This window comes from Ranitomeya imitator, chromosome 3 (genome assembly GCF_032444005.1).
Source record: "Ranitomeya imitator isolate aRanImi1 chromosome 3, aRanImi1.pri, whole genome shotgun sequence".
Classification (NCBI taxonomy): Eukaryota; Metazoa; Chordata; class Amphibia; order Anura; family Dendrobatidae; genus Ranitomeya; species Ranitomeya imitator.
In genome coordinates this window covers 792,647,649-792,672,177 of record NC_091284.1, presented here as the reverse complement: position 1 = coordinate 792,672,177, position 24,529 = coordinate 792,647,649, and the positions used below count along the sequence as shown (strand labels likewise).

Sequence of the window (24,529 nt, the reverse complement as noted above, 5' to 3'; positions counted from 1 at the left end):
CAAATTTTGCACATACACACTACTAACATTAGTAGTGTGGAATATGCAAAAAAATGGTGATATGAGATGGTTTACTGTATGTAAACCAGGTCTCATATCATGTCGGGTTTAGGAAGGAGAAAGCAAAAGCCGGTAATTGAATTACCGACTTTAAAGCTGTCTAGCGCTGGAAGAAATATTAATATATATATATATATGTGTCACACTGACATATATATATATATATATACCTATTCTATGTGTACACATTTATTCTACCTATTCTACTGTAACCTGTCAGTGTGATTTTACTGTACACTGCACTGAATTACCGGCTTTTCTCTCTAACACCGCTGCGTATTCCTCGCAAGTCACACTGCTGGTCCGTGTGTGATCCGTATTTTTGGGGCTTCCATAGACTTTCATTGGCGATTCTCGGCCGAGAAACGCTGACAATCGCAGCATGCTGCGATTTCACTCGGATCCTGAATACGGCCGAGAAAATATCGGATGATGGGAGCTGCCCCATTGATTAACATTGGGACGAGTGCTATGCGATTTTTTATCGCATTGCACTCGTCCGTATTACGGTCTAGTGTGACCCCGGCCTAAGTCAGAAGACCTTGAAATTTCCGGATACTGCTGGCCGTTCTGGGCCATTGAAGGGTGGACATGTGAAACTGGCCCATGGCTGGGGTCACACGAGTGTCTCAGATTCTATTATGTTAATGACACTCCGCTCAAAACTCCACACCGAGTTTGAGCCGAGTGTCAACTTAGTGTGATCCGATTCTCTAGGATGAGAGAACTATATTACACGTGGAGAGATGACGGAGAGAACTCAATTTCTCATTCTTCTCCATTGTCTGAGTCTACAGAAATTGGATTGTGCTCGGATGACATGAGAGTGAGGATAGGAAAATATTGGCCCCATTGTTTGGAAATGCCCAAAGTACAATGATCCAGAAATGGAAGCTGAGAAGATCCCAATTAACCGTAGTACCCGATTCATGTAATATTTGGTTTCAAGGGGTTGACTAAAGTAATAAAAATGGACTAAATCTCCCTTTAAAGCTCCATCCATGCTTTTAGCCAGTTCGTTGTTTCCACAGCCACGAGGACACTTTACATGAAAACTGCAAAACAGAATCTGTCTTCAAGTATCGGGTGACAAGAGCTTTTACGGCAGAGACACCATCCAATAATCTCGGTAGTGATTTTTAAATTTTAGATTGCTTTTCTCCTTCATCCCTTCATCCCTTCATCATATATATGACCTGAAAGGCAGGTTTTTATGTTTAATAAACTGAGTGACAGGCTCCAAGGAAACCGGCGGAGAGAACACGTTCTGTGCCTTCTATAGCAACGGATAGGAACAAGTGGATGAAAATCCGAGAGATAAATGATTTATATGTCTTTGTGGGAAGCCGCTGTATGTTAATGTAAAGAAAGGAGGCGAGCGATGCTATTTCATACCAAGTTATTAGACAAGAACTGGGACGCTGCCTTCTTCATTTTACATTTATTATATTAGCAGATTCGGCTTATTGAATCCTTAATAAGATTGTGATTGAACAGTAGTCGTAGCGATACCTTCTATAACTCCCATTAGAGAGAGTCGACCCTTCACCATGGTCCTTATTACAGCAAATAAATGTCTTAAAGTGGATGCCTCGCTTTGGATAACATTCTATGATCAGCTATGTATGAGATCGATCCATCTATATGTAAGATAAGCAGCTATTTTTCTAAATGGCTGTCATCCAGTAGCATAGCTAAAGTGGGGGGAAGTGGGTGTGGTCGACCCCGGGGGCCCACCCGGAGCTATGCTACTTTTAACTGTATCGGCATTCGCAGCGCATCAATGCAGTTAAACTCTGTGGCAGAAAAAGGAGACATGATTTCCCTGCACTGCGGAAGACCACGTGGCCACTATTGGGCCTATGGAAATGGGGGGCCAGATGCCAGCACAAGCGCCGCCCCTCATCACAAGTTCATCTGCATCGACAGTTGAAAGCAATAATTCCGCCATTATTCTCCTTCAGCATGTGAAGTCTCAGCGCATTGGGTGCGATGACGATACTACATGGCACCCCTGTGCTGAAATTTCAGAACACTAACTGCAGAGATGGCAGCAGTGGGGGAATGAGAAGGAGAGGCAAGTATTCTATTTTACTCTATGGGGAGTGCAGTATATTGTATGGAGGACTATGGGAAATGCATTATACAATATGAAAGACTATGGGCTGTGCATCATGCTGCATGGAGGATTATCGGAAGTGCATTACAGAGGGAAGAGGACCAAGCCCTTGCGGGCTTACATTCTACAACATTATGGGGAAGGAAACAGTAGGTCGGAGGTTGCAGTAGCTCCGATGGTGTTGAGGTGGCCGTGTGGTCATTATAGGTTGTAAGCTTCTTTGAAGAGGTGGGTTTTCAGGTTCCGTTTGAAGGATCCAAATGTGGTGGATAACCGGATGTGTTGGGGCACAAAATTCCAGATGATGGGGGATATTTGGGAGAAGTCTTGGAGGTGATAGGGTGAGGAGCGAATAAGTGTGGAGGAGAGAACGAGGTCAGGAATAGCAGAAGGATTTTACTATATGTAGGAATACGGGGGACATTATACTGTATGGAGGACTATGTGGAGTGCAGTATACTGTATTTAAGGACTTTGGAGAGTGCAGTATACTCTATGGAGGACTATGGAGTATATTATACTATATGAAGGACTATGGGGAGCGCATTATAATATATGGCGGACTATGAGTTCAGTACATCATTGGAACATACTATCAAAATTCTAGACAGGCTCCTATACACTTCACAAAGAATGGATGGCTACACATAGAGACATATAGCATAAACGTCTCCCAACAGAGTATCACAAAATCCTTTTTTTATTTTCATCTTGAACCACTCATCTCGGCAAATGTCGAGCAAGAGCAAAGATAAGTAAATACAGATCTGTAAAGTTAATTGTGCAGTGATTTCTGTATGAATTTGGTAACATATTTTGTAATATTTTACATTGATAGATTCTTTTTCTATTTTCTTAAATTTATTTTAATCTTTATAGGATGATGATCAGTACAATTTGTCATGCTGAACTGACAGAATGAAGGTGGTGAAATACTAAAGCAAGTTTTTTTTTTGCTAAATTTAGGCCTCATTGAATCCACACTGCATAATTGGCATTAACATGTAGAGTGTCAAGTCACAACAATATCTGTTTCTGCTCATCCAATTTTTCAGGCAAAAGTTGATGGAATCTTAGTTTGTAACTTGGATGTTACACATACGTAATGCATTTTCATCTAAAATTTGCTGCTTGCAAGGAGTCATTTTACTGTCCCATCTGTTCAATCTGGTCTGCTATTTAATACAATGGACTCTATATGCACCTGTCCAAAAAATAAGGTAACAAGACAAACAGGAGATGGTGCTCTCTATGAGATTTGTCACAGAATTAAAGGGTTTTCCAGGACTAATTTTATTATCTGTCTAAGCTTGCCCAGTATAAAAATAATAAAATTAAAAAAATAAAATGTTAGCTCCTGTTCTGCCGCTCTGCCTCTTCACCGCTGCCTGTGGTATTTGTTGATGTCATAATACAGCACTGCAGCCAATCACTGAGCTCAGCGGTGGTGCTGATATTGTCGGCACAAGACTGCTGAGCCGAATGCAGATCAGTCCACAAGGGAAGGAGAGTGTCGGGAAATAGGAAGGAATGCCGGTGGTAGTGAGGAGCGACCGGGGATCCATGGGGAGTATGCGCTACTTCTTTTACATATAGCACACTTGGCCTATGCATTTTGTTAAAAGAAAGGGGTAGAAAACCCATTAAGGTTAGTGGTAATATCTTCTTATTGCAGATCTCCTATACTACATTTTTAGGGCAGTAATGGACACGGGGGAAAACAATGAGCTTGATGACACATTTTTCTGAATTGATTCAGTAATTTCATGAAAAAAGTTGTGTAACTGCTGATAAAGAGTCTGTGAGTTCTTCTACACCACCCATTTATAGAGAATGCCATTGTCCTGTTTTATACCCCACTTGTAGAGAAAGCCTGTGAGTTCTTTTTCCCACTCCCACTTACGGTATATATAGAGACTGTGAGTCCTTGTTCCCACTTTGACTCATAGAGAAAGCCTGTGAATCATTCTTACACAACCCTCTTATAGAGAAAGCATGTGAATTTTAATTATCTGTCAATTTTTAGAGAAAGCCAAAGAGTCCAAAATATCTTCCCTCTTATAGAGAAAGCTTGTGTCCCGCTTCCCTCCCCCCCACTTGTAAAGAAAGCCTGTGAGCACTTGTTCCCACTCCCACTGACAGAGAGCGCCTGTGAGTCCTTCTTACACCAACCTCTTATAGAGAAAGCCTGCGAGTCCTGCTTCCCCTGCCCACTGACAGAGAGCACCTGTGAGTCCTTCTTACAGCACCCTCTCATAGAGAAAGCCTGTGAGTCCTGCTTCACCTGCCCAAAGACAGAGAGCGCCTGTGAATCCTTCTTACACCACCCTCTCATAGAGAAAGCCTGTGAGTCCTGCTTCACCTGCCCAGTGACAGAGAGTGCTTGTGAGTCCTTCTTACATCACCCTCTTATAGAGAATGCCTGTGAGTCCTCCTTCCCCTGCCCACTGACAGAGAGCGCCTGTGAATCCTTCTTACACCACCCTCTTATAGAGAAAGCCTGTGAGTCCTGCTTCCCCTGCCCAGTAACAGAGAGTGCTTGTGTGTCCTTTTCACACCACCCTCTTATAGAGAAAGCCTGCGAGTCCTGCTTCACCTGCCCTCTGACAGAGAGCGCCTGTGAGTCCTTCTTACACCACCCTTTTATAGAGAAAGCCTGCGAGTCCTGCTTCACCTGCCCACTGACAGAGAGCACCTGTGAGTCCTTCTTACACCACCCTCTTATAGAGAAAGCCTGTGAGTCCTGCTTCCCCTGCCCACTGAAAGAGAGCGCCTGTGAGTCCTTCTTACACCACCCTTTTATAGAGAAGGCCTGCGAGTCCTGCTTCACCTGCCCTCTGACAGAGAGCGCCTGTGAGTCCTTCTTACACCACCCTCTTATAGAGAAAGCCTGCAAGTCCTGCTTCACCTGCCCACTGACAGAGAGCACCTGTGAGTCCTTCTTACACCACCCTTTTATAGAGAAAGCCTGCGAGTCCTGCTTCACCTGCCCACTGACAGAGAGCACCTGTGAGTCCTTCTTACACCACCCTCTTATAGAGAAAGCCTGTGAGTCCTGCTTCCCCTGCCCACTGACAGAGAGCACCTGTGAGTCCTTCTTACACCACCCTTTTATAGAGAAAGCCTTCGAGTCCTGCTTCACCTGCCCTCTGACAAAGAGCGCCTGTGAGTCCTTCTTACACCACCCTTTTAGAGAGAAAGCCTGCAAGTCCTGCTTCACCTGCCCACTGACAGAGAGTGACAGAGTCCTTCTTACACCACCCTCTTTGTTAGGTGTCGAGTTCCCGCTTCTGCACAAGGGGAATCTCGAGCCATCTCCGCTGCGGTCTCCCATTCTTATCCAGCCGCAGTGGAGTTTGCTCAGCAGAGACGTCGGTCCCAGCATCTTGCTCAGTCTCACTCTGTACAGAGAGTTACTGCTGCTTTTCCTGCTTCTGCCATTGAAGTCAGTGTTGGGCAGCGGTGAGCAGATGCTTTTGGGGCTAAGTCCTGCTTTTCTCTTTCTGAGCATGCCCAGTGCAAGATCTCCCATTGGAGATCGAGGGTCACATGCTCAGGTACTGCAGCACATCCCATTGGTCCTCCAGGAAGGTCCTGAAAGGGCAAAACTTTGGTAGCAGCTTCCCATTGGTCCTTTATTGGAAGGTCCTGAACGTGCTGCAACTATATAAGCTGCGCATGACCGCCGCACGGCCATGCGCTAGTGTACATTTGTAAATGTGTGTGTGTTGTGAGTGAAAGTCGCTCTTTAAATAACCCTCCCTATTGGATGACTGTTCGCGGAAGGTGTATGTTTGCTATCTAGCACCCGACTTAGCCATCAGCACGTAAACACACAATACAGCGTCTTATTGCTGTGACCGCCAGTGCGGCGCCTTGTGCTTTCACAGCGCTTTCCTGACCCAAGCCTGGGTGGTTAGTGGCGTTCGCCAGTGCGGCACTGCATGCACTCTCGTGCTTCTATTGCTGTCACTCTGACACCTCAGTAGCGGTGTCGAGCGCATGAGGTCTATGTACTCAAATCCTGTGTCTTGTGATTGAGTTCTGAGACTCGTTGCTTGCGCTCTTGGTGCGGTACCACGGCCCTGTGACGTAACAGGGTTCGCTTCCTTCACACAGGGTGAGGTTAGCCCATGTGTGTATTCACTTTGTACCGCCATATAGTCCGTCATTACTTGGCAGCAGGTTCCATCTCTGCACGGTGGACCCCGGGCTGCGAACGCACCATACTCTATCTGTCTTATTATTTGGTGCGTTCCGCTAGCCCTAACATTACACTAGCGCCAGGGTCTGGCTAGTAATGACGGACAAACAGCAATCCTTGCGGTATATCCAGCAGCTGGAGGGTAGGTTGGCGGCTCTCGAGAGCTCAACCTCAGCTGTGGATGTTACCGCAGTTGCTGTACAGGCTGCTAGCGTGGCTGCAGCAACCTTGTCCATTGCCACCCCTGTTCCGACATTATCTCGCCTCCCGCTGCCAGAAAAAATTTCTGGTGATAGCAAATTTTGTAGTGGATTCGTGAGTCAGTGCTCTATTCACCTCGAGCTCCTGGCTGCACGTTTTCCCACAGAGCGGGCTAAGGTGGGATTTATAGTGTCTCTCTTGTCGGACAGGGCGTTGGAATGGGCTACGCCGCTGTGGGAGCGTGGCAATCATGTGGTGCAGAGTGCTCCGCTGTTCCTGAGCACTCTGAAACAGGTCTTTTTAGGACCTCAAGTCACCCATGATACTGCGCTCCAACTGCTGGCATTAACTCAGGGTGAGTCCTTGGTCAGTCATTTTGCCGTCCAATTCCGCACTTTAGCTTCTGAGCTGGACTGGTCGGATAAAGCCCTTATCCCCATATTTTGGAGGGGCCTGGCTGATCAAGTTAAGGACGCTTTGGCCACTAGGGAGATTCCTGCCACAGTGGAGGAGTTAATAACTGTCTTCACTCGAATTGACCTCTGTTTTAACGAGCGGAGGTTAGAGCGAGCCCAGTGTAGGCAGAGGTTTCGGCTGGCTCCTACCTTTGCCAAACCTCTGGAATCTCCGGTCCTGGTTCCTGAGTCACATGAGGCCATGGAAGTGTCACAAGCGGGATCTAAGTCCCGGACCGCTTGTGCACTCAAGGTCTGTCATGTTTGCCAGCAGTCAGGACATCTAGCCACCAGATGTCCTCAGCGGTCGAGGAAACGTCAGCATCTAGTGGTAGTAGGTGGAGGTACACTAGACACGGCGACGTTTGCCTCTAAATTGTCCTTTAAGGGGACAATTATTATAGGCTCATTCTCCCACTCGGTAGAGCTCTGCGTGGATTCTGGGGCGGAGGGCAATTTTATGTCTTCTGCCTTCGCCCAACGTCACGCAATACCCCTGGTTATGCTAGCTCAACCAGTAATGGTACGAGTGGTGAATGGGTCGACACTGCCCTCACAGATAACACACCAGACCATCCCTTTTACTCTGTCCATGTCGCCATCTCATCAGGAGATTATATCTCTGCTCGTCATTCCTGAGGGAATTGATGAGGTCCTGTTGGGAATACCTTGGCTACGGTACCACTCTCCTCATATCGAGTGGTCCTCAGGCAGAATTCTGGGATGGGGCGAATCTTGTGGGGGTAGGTGTCAGAGGGAGTGCGTTCAGGTTGCTACTACAGAGGTACCCGCAGATCTATCCTCTCTCCCCAAGCAGTATTGGTCTTATGCAGATGTGTTCTCCAAAAAGGCGGCGGAGATCCTTCCGCCCCATCGCCCCTATGACTGTCCTATTGATCTCTTGCCTGGTGCTGAGCCTCCCCGGGGTCGAGTCTATCCGTTATCTCTCCCGGAGACGGAGGCAATGTCACAGTGCATCCAGGAAAATCTGGCAAGAGGATTCATTAGGAAGTCAGTGTCACCTGCTGGGGCAGGGTTCTTCTTCGTGCAGAAGAATGGGGAATTGCGTCCATGCATAGACTACAGGGGTCTTAACGCCATCACCGTTAAGAATAAGTATCCTTTGCCCTTGATATCTGAGCTCTTCGATAGGCTTCGGGGAGCAAGGGTATTTACTAAATTAGATCTGCGGGGTGCTTACAACCTGATTCGCATCCGTGAGAGGGACGAATGGAAGACGGCTTTTAACACCAGGGATGGGCACTATGAATATCTGGTGATGCCCTTCGGGCTCTGCAATGCCCCAGCCGTTTTCCAAGACTTTGTGAACGACATCTTCCGGGATATGCTTTCCACCTCGGTCGTAGTCTATCTGGATGATATTCTCATCTACTCTCCAGATATTGACTCCCACCGGAGAGATGTTTGCAAAGTCTTTGACCTCCTACGGGCAAACTCCCTCTATGCCAAGTTGGAGAAGTGTATGTTCGAGCAGGAGTCCTTACCTTTCCTAGGCTACATCATCTCTGCCCAGGGATTGGCTATGGATCCTGCCAAACTACAGGCTGTGATGGACTGGCAGGAACCCCATTCTCTTAAAGCGGTGCAGCGCTTTATTGGGTTCATTAATTATTATCGCCAGTTCATTCCGCACTTCTCAACTTTGGTAGCTCCCTTGGTTGCCCTCACCAAGAAAGGGGCAAATCCCAAATTGTGGTCTGAGGAGGTCTCCAAGGCTTTTAACTCCATAAAGTCACACTTCGCTAGCGCTCCCATCCTACATCGCCCCGATGTTGATAAGCCATTTATCATGGAGGTGGATGCCTCTTCTGTTGGTGCTGGAGCAGTCCTCTTCCAAAAGGATGCTCAAGGTCGGAAGCATCCTTGCTTCTTCTTTTCTAAGACCTTCTCACCAGCAGAGAGGAATTATTCCATCGGGGTCAGGGAGTTGCTAGCCATGAAGTTGGCTTTCTCGGAGTGGAGACATCTCTTGGAGGGAGCACGTTTTCCCTTCCAAGTCTTCACAGACCATAAAAATTTGGTGTACCTGCAGACAGCCCAGCGGTTGAATTCTCGCCAGGCCAGATGGTCCTTATTCTTCTCCCGGTTTCATTTCACCCTCCATTTTCTTTCTGGGGAGAAGAACATTCGGGCCGACGCTCTCTCTCGCTCCGTTGTGTCATCTGCGGAGGAGGAAGAGGAGCCTCGGCTTATTGTCCCCACCGAGAGCTTGAGAACTGTGGCCCCGGTTTCGCTAGAGTCTGTGCCTCCGGGCAAGACTTTTGTACCATCCAGTTTGCGACCGGAGGTTCTCTCTTGGGCACACTCGTCCAGGGTGGGTGGACATTTTGGTTCCAAAAGGACATCTGATTTACTGGCGAGGACATACTGGTGGCCGCATATGGCTCGTGATGTCACAGAATATGTTCGGGCGTGTGTCTCTTGCACCAAGAACAAGTCCCCTCGGCAATGGCCAGCTGGTTTGCTTTACCCTCTGCCGGTGGCGGACAGGCCCTGGGAGATGGTCGGGATGGACTTTGTGGTGGGCTTACCCAAGTCTCGTAACTGCACCATTATTTGGGTGATCACCGACTATTTTTCCAAAATGGTGCACTTGGTGCCTCTTCCACGGCTACCTTCTGCATGAGCGTTGGCTGTCCTGTTCATCAAACATATCTTTCGACTACACGGTATGCCAGGCAAAATTGTTAGTGACCGGGGTCCCCAGTTTGCGTCTCGATTCTGGAGAGAGCTTTGTCGTCTACTCAGTATTGAGTTGAATCTCTCTTCGGCATATCATCCCAAGACAAATGGGTTGGTAGAGAGGGCCAACCAGACCTTGGTCACATATTTACGACATTTTGTTTCTGCCAGGCAGGATGACTGGGCATCCTTGCTACCATGGGCAGAGTTTGTGCTTAACAACGCCGTAGCCGACTCCACCGGTCAGACTCCATTCCTCCTAAATTACGGCCAGCATCCGCGTGTCCCTGTGCCCATGCCTGTGTCTTCTGCTGACTCCAGGGTGGCAGACTGGGCTGTGGAGGCACGGGACATTTGGGACCGCACTCAGGATGCCATTCGGGCCTCCAAGAAGAGAATGAGGTCCTCCGCCGATGCTCATCGGCGTCCCGCTCCGACCTTTGCTCCTGGCGACTTAGTGTGGCTCTCCGCCTGTAACATCAGGCTGCGTGTTGAGTCCACTAAGTTTGCACCTCGCTACTTGGGTCCCTTCAAGGTCCTTGAACAGGTTAACCCTGTGGTCTACCGTCTGGCCCTTCCTCCACGCTTGGGTATCACCGACACCTTTCATGTGTCCCTCTTGAAACCCGTATACATGTCCCGGTTTTCCGAGTCATCTGCCGGGACATCGGGTTCGTCTACGGACGATTACGAGGTGAACGCTATTTTGGGGTACAAGGTGGTACGTGGCAAAAAGTTCTATCTGGTGGATTGGACGGGTTATGGCCCAGAGGACAGGTCCTGGGAGCCTGCTGAAAACATTCGAGCCCCACAGCTCATTGCTGCCTTCGAGCGTAGCGAGGCCCAAGGAGGGGGGGGGTCCTAGGAGGGGGGTAATGTTAGGTGTCGAGTTCCCGCTTCTGCACAAGGGGAATCTCGAGCCATCTCCGCTGCGGTCTCCCATTCTTATCCAGCCGCAGTGGAGTCTGCTCAGCAGAGACGTCGGTCCCAGCGTCTTGCTCAGTCTCACTCTGTACAAAGAGTTACTGCTGCTTTTCCTGCTTCTGCCATTGAAGTCAGTGTTGGGCAGCGGCGAGCAGATGCTTTTGGGGCTAAGTCCTGCTTTTCTCTTTCTGAGCATGCCCAGGGCAAGATCTCCCATTGGAGATCGAGGGTCACATGCTCAGGTACTGCAGCACATCCCATTGGTCCTCCAGGAAGGTCCTGAAAGGGCAAAACTTTGGTAGCAGCTTCCCATTGGTCCTTTATTGGAAGGTCCTGAACGTGCTGCAACTATATAAGTTGCGCATGACCGCACGGCCATGCGCTAGTGTACATTTGTAAATGTGTGTGTGTTGTGAGTGAAAGTCGCTCTTTAAATAACCCTCCCTATTGGATGACTGTTTGCGGAAGGTGTATGTTTGCTATCTAGCGCCCGACTTAGCCATCAGCACGTAAACACACAATACAGCGTCTTATTGCTGTGACCGCCAGTGCGGCACCTTGTGCTTTCACAGCGCTTTCCTGACCCAAGCCTGGGTGGTTAGTGGCGTTCGCCAGTGCGGCACTGCATGCACTCTTGTGCTTCTATTGCTGTCACTCTGACACCTCAGTAGCGGTGTCGAGCGCATGAGGTCTATGTACTCAAATCCTGTGTCTTGTGATTGAGTTCTGAGACTCGTTGCTTGCGCTTTTGGTGCGGTACCACGGCCCTGTGACGTAACAGGGTTCGCTTCCTTCACACAGGGTGAGGTTAGCCCATGTGTGTATTCACTTTGTACCGCCATATAGTCCGTCATTACTTGGCAGCAGGTTCCATCTCTGCACGGTGGACCCCGGGCTGCGAACGCACCATACTCTATCTGTCTTATTATTTGGTGCGTTCCGCTAGCCCTAATACTCTTAAAGAAAAAGCTTGTGAGTTTTAGATCCCTGTCCTGTCAATTTTAAGAGAAAGCTATAGCCCAGAATTCACTGTGTTCCTTGCTTATATGGCCCAATCAAACAGCATGTGAGTCTCATGTACCATGCCAACACACCTTTTGCTGCATGAGTTGGTATATAGAAAGACCTATCAATGCACCAAAGCCTCAAGATATGTCTCTGTTCTCAGTGTATAAAACCTTATAGCTATATCCATTGATAAACACCTGATAGTTGTAGATCACTCGACTATATAAAGTGGTTGGTTCCGCAGCAAAAGTTTTCCCATTATAACTCACCTCCTTCTGCAGAGCAGATGAACACGATGTCACTAAAGGGTCCGTCTCCTTTATTGTTGTATACGCCAACCTTCACTTCAAAAGGGGTGAGTGGTGGGGTGCTCTCGTCCCTGTAGATAAACTTAGAGGCATCCGAAGAAGTCACCATTTTCTCCTTCCATCCTCTGGTGTCGTTAGGCCTGAAGGCCACAATGTATCCAAATCCTTCACCGTTCTGAAACTCTTCGGAGACAGGCTGCAATGAGCAAAAAATGAGATAATCCAGGTTTTACTAAATGTTCTTTTTTTATCAAAACTGGTCTATCTTTCCTCTACCCCAAGGCCGAACAGATTGCATTTGGACCACAATAGCATCATGGAGGCTACCTCAGAGGGAACCTTTTGCCTTCCCAAACAACCACCAACATTGTACAGTTGAACCTGAACACTTTATATAGGATTATGTAATAGCTCCAGCAACGGCCCTTGATAAAAGAGAGCACTGTAAAATGGCCTCTCACTGCTATCCGAGACCTGTAAAAGTTTTGCCAAAAAGTCTACTTGATGGTGCCCCAATTCTACCCAATCTCACTAGTATCATTGAGGACAGGGTACCTTGCTTCATCACCAGTCTTTCTCAAACTTTGAGATCCAGCATGGTCCTGGATCTGTGCGTACAAACTAATGTATACAGACTGTCCCCCAAAGCACACTGAATGCAAACATATTAATGGAAAATTAAGGATAATGGCCACAAGAAGATTTACATACCTCCCAAGTAATCACTAATTCATGACGTCTTCCACTGCCCCCGCTGACATTTGCTGGAGGAGTTTTTGGCACTAAAAGAAGAAGAAAATAAAATTAATAGAGTTTTACATTCCATTTTATTAAGGTATGTTCACACAACAATGTTTTGATGTGGATTTTTCAGAACTTTATTTTGAACTGGGCTTTTTTTTTAGTACGGGACAATTTCTCTTCTTCAACTGATCCAGTAGTAGAGATGTGCAAATGACCTTGCAAGACCCTGGTCCATGGACCGCTCTCAGTATTCCATGGCAATTGGACAAATCCTCTGTGTCTCTACTGAATTGCAATCCCAGTGCCGCGGTGCGACATCACCATTGTCATGACTAGAGTTGAGCAAATATGTTGGGAAATGATCGCCGAATTTGAATTTGCCATGTTTGTGCCATATTGGTACCCTATTCATGCCAAGTTTATGTTTGATGATAATTTCTGAACATATTTGCTAATTTCTACACCCATTGACTCCTACCATGTTGGGCTATGTTTAACGAAAATTGCAAAAGACATATTCGCCGGCGAATGTAATCCAAACCGAATAATGAAAAATTTGCTCAACTCTAGTCATGAGTCACACATGACATTGCACCGAGCCCACTAATCAGAAGAGGAGTCTGGGTTGCCTTCATGTACGAGAAGGTTCCCTCTGCTCACATCTGACAACTGTTTTGAATGCTGGATCAGGGTCAAGCAAAATAAATTCACTAATCTCTATCCAGTAGTCAATCTTTGAGTAATTTTCTTCAAGCAGAAATGCGTCAAGAAAATACATGTTCCTTTTTTTTCAAGCTGAAAAAACCTGCACCATAGGCACCATAGACCTTTGAAATAGGAAGCTGGATCAGAGTTTTTAAAGCATTCTTAATAAATATTTTTAAAAAACGCAACCACAATGGTAAGCTAAAAAAATGTTGAACCCACATAAACTATTCCATACTTTAAAAAAGGGGTAAATAAAAACAAACAAAACAAAACAAACAAAAAATAGGCACAAAACACCAAAGAATGTGGACATTTTTAAAGGGATTGTCCATCTTTTCGATACTTTTTTACTAAAAAGGTCACTATTAGGGTGCCGTCAGACGGCCGTATACATCGGACTGAGATAATTGAGATCAGACCCCAATGGCTGGACTGGCCACGACTCTCCTTACCCAAGTGTGACAGCTTCATATATTTCTATGCAGCTGTCACTCCCAGGTCAGGATATCCGAGGCCTGTCCACGCATTGGGGTCTGATCTTGATCCGATTTATACAGCCGTCTGACTGTGCCCTTATACAGTCATGGTCAAAAGTATTGACACCCCTGCAATTTTGTCAGATAATACTAATTTTCTTCCTGAAAATGATTGCAAACACAAATTATTTGGTATTATTATCTTCATTTCATTTGTCTTAAATGAAAAAACACAAAAGAGAATGAAGCAAAAAGCAAAACATTGATCATTTCACACAAAACTCCGAAAATGGGCCAAACAAAAGTATTGGCACCCACAGCCTAATACTTGGTTGCACAACCTTTAGCCAAAATAACTGCGACCAACCGCTTCCGGTAACCATCAATGAGTTTCTTACAATGCTCTGCTGGAATTTTAGACCATTCTTCTTTGGCAAACTGCTCCAGGTCCCTGATATTTGAAGGGTGCCTTCTCCAAACTGCCAATTTTAGATCTCTCCACAGGTGTTCCATGGGATTCAGGTCTGGACTCATTGCTGGCCACCTTAGAAGTCTCCAGTGCTTTCTCTAGAACCATTTTATAGTGCTTTTTGAAGTGTGTTTTGGGTCATTGTCCTGTTGGAAGACCCATGACCTCTGAGGGAGACCCAGCTTTCTCACACTGGGCCCTACATTATGCTGCAAAATTTGTTGGTAGTCTTCAGAGTTCATAATGCCATGCACACGGTCAAGCAGTCCAGTGCCAGAGGCAGCAAAGCAACCCCAAAACATCAGCAAACCTCTGCCATGTTTGACTGTAAGACCGTGTTCTTTTCTTTGAATGCCTCTTTTTTTCTCCTGTAAACTCTATGTTGATGCCTTTGCCCAAAAAGCTCTACTTTTGTCTCATCTGACCCGAGAACATTCTTCCAAAACGTTTTAGGCTTTTTTAAGTAAGTTTCGGCAAACTCCAGCCTGGCTATTTTATGTCTCGGGGTAAGTAGTGGGGTCTTCCTGGGTCTCATACCATACAGTCCCTTTTCATTCAGATGCCGACGAATAGTACAGGTTGACACTGTTGTACCCTCGGACTGCAGGGCAGCTTGAACTTGTTTGGATGTTAGTCGAGGTTCTTTACCCAACATCCGCACAATCTTGTGTTGAAATCTCTTGTCAATTTTCCTTTTCCATCCACATCTAGGGAGGTTAGCCACAGTGCCATGTTCTTTAAACTTCTTGATGACACTGCGCACGGTAGACACAGGAACATTCAGGTCTTTGGAGATGGACTTGTAGCCTTGAGATTGCTCATGCTTCCTCACAATTTGGTTTCTCAAGTCCTCAGACAGTTCTTTGGTCTTCTTTCTTTTCTCCATTCTCAACGTGGTACACACAAGGACACAGGACAGAGGTTGAGTCAACTTTAATCCATGTCAACTGGCTGCAAGTGTGATTTAGTTATTGCCAACACCTGTTAGGTGCCACAGGTAAATTACAGGTGCTGTTAATTACACAAATTAGAGAAGCATCACATGATTTTTTGAACAGTGCCAATACTTTTGTCCACCCCCTTTTTTATGTTTGGTGTGGAATTATATCCAATTTGGCTTTAGGACAATTCTTTTAGTGTTTTTTCATTTAAGACAAATGAAATGAAGATAATAATACCAAATAATTTGTGTTTGCAATCATTTTCAGGAAGAAACTGAGTATTATCTGACAGAATTGCAGGGGTGTTAATACTGTTGGCCATGACTGTAGATGATCGCATCAATTCATGAGGCCCCGGTCCATCATCCAGGTCAATCTCTTAGGCCAGGGTCACACTGCGTTAATAGCAGCCCATTCAACACATGCGTTAATGGGCTGCTGTTAACGCAAGTGCCGATGTGATATAGCGCTAGCGCAGATAGAGCTAGCGGATGCTCTATCTGCGCTAGCAGTGACGGACCTGGAAACGCTGCAGCCCGCATCCCAGGGTCTATCACTCAAGGACGGCACATTGCTAGCACACACCCATTGTAGGCGTGCGCTAGCGATGCGTCCGACATAGGGCATAATGGCGGCGTTAACGGACTGCGTTACACCGCGTTATGCCATGATGTAACGTAGTCTGTCTAACGGATGCCATAGACGCAATGTGAACATGGCCTTACTGTCCTTGTGGTGTCATCTGTGCAACGTTATTATTATCCTAAGGCATGTGATAAGGCTCGTTAAATTGTCGACATTGACTTGTAGTATTGCTACCTTCCTTCTAGTTCTAGTTCTCTTCCTCTCTGAAGAGACAATTTGCATAATTAGCATATTTCCCAGAGGAGCATTGCAGCTTTAAGTCTCCTCATCTCGGCATGGTTAACATGTCAATCTCTGCAAGGAGAAACGATACTTTTTGGAAAGCTGTGCGACATGACACACAAATGATGTCAAAAGCCTCATATCTAGCCAGGTACAACTGACCAGGACGTTGGACCATAGTTCCGAGAATCAATGTACTCATCTCTACTCACTATGGTAAGAAAATACAAACTGAGTAATAGGCATTATACAGTACATAGTCCTACGTTGTTCTATTACTCCCCACATATTATTGCTTTTCAAATGCTTTTTTTTATTGATAGAGAAATAATGTCAATTTATTTCCTAATATTTCTGTATAGCCGCCAGAGCTCTGTTTTCTGACACAAAGTGTAAAATCCCCAGAATAGACATGGCAAAAATTAAGAGACCACTGCAAAATGTTGTTTGATTTTTCTCTTTATAGGTGTATTTTTGAGTAAAAGGTAAATTGTTCTTTTATTCTATAAACTTCTGACAACATGTCTCCGAATTTCCAAGCAATTAATTTTGTATTTTTTTTCTGAAAAAGAAAAATGATCAAAATTTAAAAAAAAAACAGCGCTTTCAGACCTCAAATATTGCAAAGAAAACAAGTTCATAATCATTTAGAAACAACAATACTAATGTTTTAACTCAGGAAGAGTTCAGAAATCAACATTTTGTGGAATAACCATGATTTTTAATCACAGCTTTCATGCGTCTTGGCATGCTTTCCACCAGTCTTTCACACTGTGTCTGGCGCAAAAATGTAAGCAGTTCTTCTTTGTTTGATGGCTTGTGACTATCCATCATCCTCTTGATTACATTCCAGAGGTTTTCAATGGGGTTCAGGTCTGGAGATTGGGCTGCCCCTGACAGGGTTTTGATGTGGTGGTCTCTTAATTTTTGCCAGAGCTGTATTTATATATGCACATAATCTAGACATTTGGAGAGGTTTTTGTATTTTTTTGGAGGAGGATTTGCCATTTGAGATACAAGCATTAGTAGAAATTCTACAGTCACCAGATCTTGTTTTTTGGTTTAATGTCGTTAAAAAAATCCAATTAATTATGAGTCTGCTCCCGAGCTTCACAGTCCCATGTCACATGAGCCAGACGATGTGGATTTTGTACAAACCTCCAGTTCGTATGGTTCAGGGTAATGTGTAACTATCAGTGTAATTTATCACTGCATTCATATGGTTCTAAAACTCGCATATTGACACATAATTAGTATATTCGGAGTCTTCTGCATATTAATTGTTTGTAATGAGGCACATAAAGAAGACAGCCCTGCTCTAATGACAAGCTGAAATGACACAACATTTCATTCTGCATCGTCTTGTCCTGACAGTTTGGAACAGATGTACAGATGGTGAGTCCAAATAAAAAGCCCCGAAATGAAAAAGCTGAAAAATCTTCGCAATATTGAATTAAACTTGAATTAAAATAACTAAGACATGAAAACTAAAAGGAAAATTTGGATCCAGCTGGTAATTGAAAATAGGGGCAAATGTCTCCAGTGATGGCCCAACCATCTCGCCTGCCCAAGGGTCCGTCACTGACAGCTGCCAATTTATTTGCAGCATCCTCTGTATATATAACGGTCTACGGCGATTGGGACATTATCGTTTTGAATTAAAATTTCTTTTACATGATATTAATGGAATCTGATTGGACTGTCATAAAGTGAATAAAAAAGTAAAGAAGCTTCGAGAAATATAAAATATTGCTGAAGACCAGCTTAGTCTGGCAATGTTTCATGGGATAAAATTATGCAAATTAGCGGTCTCGCAGAATGAAAAATAAAATATCTCGCAAGTGCTGTCTAGGAGAAGGTATCTGCCCTATAAGTTAACGTCTGACCCTTTATAGAGCTTTTCAACATGTTCAAAGATAAATGCCATGCGAGACACTTATTGGCAGACAGCCTGTTTCGGGGTGTTTGCCTCTCATCAGGGTAAAGCAAAGGCTGGATGGCTGAGTGCCACAGCATAGCTTGCTAAGGTATCAGGCATTGACTTGTAGGGTTCCTTTCCCAGGTGGTATTTGCCTTAGTTATTCTGTGAGAGAGCTAATTTGCAAACCTTTCTCTCATGGTGCATTGCCTATAAGACTCCATACTTCCCCCACATCCAGCCAGACTCTGCTTTTCACTGCTCGGGGGCAAATATCCCCCACTATCCTGAAGCGAATTGTCTGTAGATGAATTTCTGGATTGAAAATTATCCTTGACCATGATGCAAGGCTCGTTAATGGAGATTGACTTTTAAGGTTCCTACCACTCCTTGGTCATGCGTCCAAGATTTTGTTCTGTTTAGGAGCCAGATTTGAACAAAAAAAAAGTAAGACTCCGGAGTAGATTTAGAGCAAATTGATTGGCAGGACCCAGTCCGTCCAAACAAGCTTACAAGGGATGAAACCTTGAAGCCTATTATCAACCTTCATATCGTAGATAAATGATTAGAATAAAGGAAAATGCTGTTTTCTGAGGATATAACAGTCTCGTGGAGGCACAATTCTTTACGGTCAAGGATAAAACATTTCAAAAATGTAAAAAGTTGAAAAGACCTACAGTAAGTAGATACATACAGTCTCTGCTTGCCAGTTATAGGTTTCCCTTACTCTGGTTTACTCCTGCTTCCAAGCTTGTTTATTCCCATTCTTGATCATGGCTTATGTTTAGACTGAATGATTTGATTCAGTTTTGTTCCTGACTTTGATGTCCTGGTTCTGTTCCAGTATTCTGACTATTCTCTTCCAGCCAGCTCCACCGGCCAGCAGCCACTCTGGATTTATCCCAGTAAATTTGTTTTTGCACAGATCCCTATGTAAGGGTTAAAGGATAAAGAACAGGTGACCCTGAGGCCTGCTAGATGGAGTGGTTTGAGCACAGCTTGTATTAACAGTTTCCATCCTGTCAGTACTTTGTTGCAGAGATCAGCTTATTATCAAGGAATCATTCTAACAAGTTGGGATTGTCAAAACTGGACAACGACTTTAACTTGGGCTTTGGCTCCTTTGCTTCGAGGATCAGTTGGGAATCGGATTCTATGGTTGGAAATTCCTGTTCAGTTTAATAGGTGTCTTTCAGTACTTGTGTAAGGGGTTGAGAGCCTTACCCCTTTAAATCCCCATTCTCCTACTGTACATGTACTGTGTATATATATGTATATTTATACTGTATTACCAATATATATTCCATGCATCATGTATTTAATAGGGACAGTACAGTTTGGGTTATGACCACTAGATGGGGACATAGAGGTCGCTACTCTGTATATAGCACTGTAGGAGTTAACTGTAGGAGGGGTTAGCTGGGAATAAGCTGGGTTAGCTGGGTCTTCCTGTATTAGTCAGTCGAGGGCCTGACCCCTTAGTGCTCAGGTGGGCTACATGCCCGAGCTGCCAGATAACCCTGTAACGTTCAAGCGTGTGTCCAGCCATCCATGGTACATAGAGAAGTGCATAGTACAGCAGATCCTACAGTAGAGAAAGGAAGAAAGCAGAGGAAGACAAAGAGGTCACCGTAAAAGTGTACAAGCAGGTTGCTCTAGAAAGTGGCAGATAGCTTTGTGGGCTGAATCTCTGAAGTCCGGTGCGAAACGGGCAGATGGATGCTTCACCGTTTTAACGTTTCACAGGGAGGAAGCGGAGGGGCCATCTGAGACACCCTGACCCCGGAAACACTTAGTGATGCAGGAAACAGAGAAGGGAAAGATGAAGTGATTTACTGTATAATCTGTGATGGAAATGCTGGAGACTACTTGGATGTGCTGTGTCCTGAAGTAAATACATTTGTTCAGTTGAGAATTGCCCTGGACTGTGTCTCTATTCATTAGGATCCAGAAACAACCGTTTGCCAGCGCAGCAAAGGGGACACTGATAGCACAGTGAGTAATGAGTACAAGATGCAACAGTACAAGATGCAACATAAGGAACACCTTTTCCCTGTAGAGGTAGGCTAGGGTATCAGACACCCAAAAAGCTCAGCCATGACTACTGTCCTGGTCGACCTTTACACTTGCATATTTCTTCCCCAAGTGACAATAGCTGACAGAGTAGGATCCCATCAGCAGAACCACTTACTTAACATCATTTTTCTACTCCTGTGGTCATGGTTGATAGATGCCATCTTGTTATTCTACACCTGGCCTTGTAGAAACAGTTTGAAGGTCTCCATTCACCACTGATAAATGGCATGAAAGCATAAATATACCATCACAGCTAAACTGCTCATACATAAATGGCCCCCCAGTGTGTGACTACATAGACAGAGCTTGTATGATGGTTATTGATCGCATTTAATGCTAATACATACCCAACATGTTGCTATTTGTTAGAAACCATGCCCCATGGCTGCATTAAGTCTGAATAATGTGTGTTGGAAATTAGCATACGCAGTGCAGTCTATAACTTATCCAAGTAGAAAATGTAAATTGACAGCTACAGTGGAGTGAGGAGCCATTTAGCAAAAAGAAACTTCAACAAGTTTCTTAGTGTTGATGCTAATTTATTGCTAAAACTTCAAATTAGTCTCTAGGTTCTTCTTTATGCAAAAAAGAGGTCCTCCAAGGGGTGAGAACAAACAGCAAATAACTGTGAGGATGTCAGGAAAAAAATAGATAAATTCAAATACATTTAAAGGACGCGCCAATAAATAGTAACATTGTCATGAGTTTCGCCCAGTAAAGAATATTTTCGGTCACAGTGTCTCCGAAATCCAAGAAAAAAAAACGCAAGCTACAGGTTTATCGATACACTTGGGGCAGAAGGTGACACATGTGGCTAACAATGATGTCACAAGTATTGAAATCTAAAACTAAGTAGTTCAGCCATATTTATGACCAACTTAAGGATTTTTTGAGGTTCACACCTTTAAAGGGACTCTGTCACCTGAATTTGGCGGGCTCTCTGTCTGGTCCGATGGGCGGTGTTTTCTCTAATTTTCATGCACCCCCTCCTTTCCCGCTGGCCGCAATATTATCTTGAATATGAGTGTGTTTCCTCCGTAGTTCACGCGTGCGCAATGCAATCTCACCTTGCGAACGTGCAGTATGCTTTGCCCAACTGCGGGCAAAGCTGAAAAGCATTAGTGCGCATGCGCAGCCGCACTATGTCCCGGAAGTATTTTGCTGTGTTCCGGGACATAGTGCGGCTGCGCATGCGCACTAATGCTTTTCGGCTTTGCCCGCAGTTGGGCAAAGCATACTGTGCATGCGCAAGGCAAGATTGCATTGCACACGCGTGAACTACAGAGGAAACAGACTCATATTCAAGATAATATTGCGGCCAGCGGGAAAGGAAGGGGTGCATGAAAGGAGAGAAAACACCGCCCATCGGACCGGACAGAGAGCCCACCAAATTCAGGTGACAGAGTCCCTTTAAAGGAACTGGTCACATTGAACAAATATTCAAACTGCATGCAGCATATTATAGAACAGGAGGAGATGAACACATTTTTATATAATTTTTTTGGGGGAAATATTCAGTATAACTTGTATTTTAGTAATTAAATTCCTTGCTCTTCCTATAATTACGAGTCCAGATGGAAGTTCTACTTAAAACTACTCCTACAAATAGAAATAAAAGAAATTTCAGTAAATAAATTACAAGGCATACTATATCTTTTCCCAAAAATTATCTATGCGATCAGTTCCTCCTTTCCCGAGGAGGTAGGTTCTGAAGTATCTGGTTGTTTCCATCACAAATTTTTCTTCAAATCCACTGAAATTCACTACAAAATCTACATGTCTTATGAGAATATTTTATTAGGAATCTTGCTATGGATTTTCATTGAAAGGTCGCAGGTTTTGAAATGATGGCCCATCATGTAAATTCCTCTAACAACACAGAAATATTCTTTGCAAGGTTCTAAGGCTTTGGCGCCTTTTGACAATGATCATCTATAATATTTAGGAAAACCTTGAAGCAAGTGTTTAAATCCCTTGCCGTACCACCACACAGAGGAATAAAGTATTAGTTATTGAATTTAGGGGATTATTTTTCAAATGCTCAGGATTGGAAGATTCTCCACATTAAGAAAATTTTTGTAGTCAGGCTCCAAATTAATGGTGAACTTTGTCTAATGTCTCCCTCTCTCCTCGAGCTGCCCAATTAAAAAACAAAATTACACAGTAGATAACTATTACTCTGAGTTCACATTGAGTTTTTTTTTCTAGCTGTCTAAAAAGTTTGTTCGTCAAGCAGCTGACGCTTCATGAATCTTTATTTCTGGCATTTTCTTAACATTCTCATTAAGTACTTTTTTGGATTGTTTCCCGAACTTCTTAGTTATTTATTTATTTCTAATGCTTGAGCTTTTGGTTATCTTTTTCAACATTTTTGGGGCATCTTTTTATTAGCATTTTCCTATTTTTTTCATTAAGCAATGAATAAAATGCTAGTGTTCTTAAGGTGAAAATACAAAACTTTGAAATAGGCGTGTAAAGTGTGGAGCATCTTCCTAGGGGAAGATGCCTAAAGAATGGTATGATCACTTCTTTTAATTGCTTGGTGTTTTAAAAGACTGAAGAATGTAAAAGGCTCTCACATTCTAGAATCCATGAACGGCAAGACGATTTTCCATAGAAATTATTAGGAAGATACTTCTGAGAGTTTTCTGAGCACTTTTTTCTGGTGTTTTTCAGAGTGGCCATGCTCAAGCCATCGTAAAAGATTGTAGTGTCGATACCTTAACTATTTCTACGACTACCTAAAAAAAGACCAGTCACGTAAAAAAACAAAAGCAATCACTTCCGGGGGCGTGGCCTAGCTCTTGCTATGTGAAGAAGCAAGAGCTGTGAGCTCCAGTCTGTAACCCTATACAAAGCGACGCAAATCGAATATAGAGACCAGGAAAAGCTTTATTGGGAGCCAATCCTGCTAATATAGCTGCTGGGAACAAATTGAGCCCTAAATCGGGTCTCTAGCCTCAGGGGATCCTGAGGTTTGGACTCTGAACAGCGTGCAGCTCTCCCCCCTCCTGAGGAAGACGGGCGCCATCTTGGAGCCGCATGGTGGGAGGTTTGGCACCTGTGTACTGCTGCCTGACAAGAGGAAGTAAGCAGCGGACTGTAATAAGCCTCATCGGGCTCTGAAATAAATCAGGACTCACACCACAAGGGAGAAGGGTCTCACCCCTTTCTCTCCTTCATACACAGAGGAGACACTGCCTCATCGGGCTCTGGGGCAACCTAGGGCAGTGGATTTATAACCCTTTCTCCCCTTCATTGCATCAGGGAACAACGCTCACCGCTGGAGGGGAGGCCTTCCTAATCCGCATCTGACTCTAAGGTAAGTGGCAGAAGAACCCTCCCCTGGAGCGCCAACAACCAGCTGCTGGGCTGGTACGGGGACCGAGGGTGCCAGGTGCGGAGCGTGAAGGAAACTCTCCCCCTCCTCAGGGCAGATCTCTGGACTTTAGCAGTGCAGCTACGGAGCTCACCGTGGCTGGGTGCACCGGGACAGACCTCCCCTTACAAGCATCGCCGGCCGAAGACAGCGGCTGCAGGATCCGGGGACAGAGACGCAGCGGCGCCGCCTCTTCAGGCAGGAGCTGAGGAGCCCGGCTGCTGTTTGAGACGGGAGGAGAGACAGATGCGGCGACTAGCGGTGAGTGACTCCTATCACCACCGCTGATCGGACACCCATCCCCTCACCGCTCCCAACGTTGCCCCCCCTGTGGGTTCCTGCAAGCGGCCGCCGGGCTTGTGCCGCTTTTGGAGGAGCCTGATCTGGAGCCGACAGTGCCTCCTTCCCCGCGCGATCTAGAAGCAGGTACCGCTGCAGGTCTCGGCCGCCGGACTTTTATCTAGTCTCGGGTCGCAGCACTCGCACCGGGGCTCCTGCTCCATAAGCAGGAACCGCTCCTGACCACTGTGTGCAGGCACGAGAAGCAAGGTCGTCACCACAGCAGGAGGAGATCATCAAAGACCGGAGCCTTGCAGCATCGCCCTGACGGGCAAAGAAATAAAGTCGTCTGCTCCTCCCCGGCAGCCGAGACCACCACGGCCCCGCTGTAGCCAGGCAGAGAGGATCAATCGGAGAGGAGACGCGAGGCCACGCTAGACTCCAACCTGCACCGGAGAGGTTTACCACACGAGAGTGGCACTGCTGGGTGCTGCTGCCGCCCTCCTTGTCCCTCCTTGCCTCCTGTTGCCGCGGGCTGTACCTGGAAGTCTGCGGGTTCTGTGCCCGCGCCCGCTGTTGACCCTCGACCCCGACTCCTGGAAGCGTAGAGGTGAGAGGGGAGAGCGCGGTGAAGCTGGCGGTCCGAGGCTCCTCTGTCCAGACGGCTCCTGCAGGAGTGGGTACCCTTGG

The 24,529-nt window shown here is 45.5% G+C and overlaps 1 protein-coding gene across 1 annotated transcript in view; it reads right to left on the bottom strand.

The window, feature by feature from the left end:
* The window catches only part of CNTN5 (contactin 5), a 2,082,395-nt gene that overhangs the window by 113,000 nt on the left and 1,944,866 nt on the right, over window positions 1-24,529 (bottom strand). The window contains exons 20-21 of the mRNA XM_069759184.1: window positions 12,694-12,764; window positions 11,944-12,178 (exon numbers count right to left, since the gene is read on the bottom strand). Coding sequence (XP_069615285.1) covers window positions 11,944-12,178; window positions 12,694-12,764 — 306 coding nt within the window. The remainder of the gene's footprint in view (window positions 1-11,943; window positions 12,179-12,693; window positions 12,765-24,529) is intronic.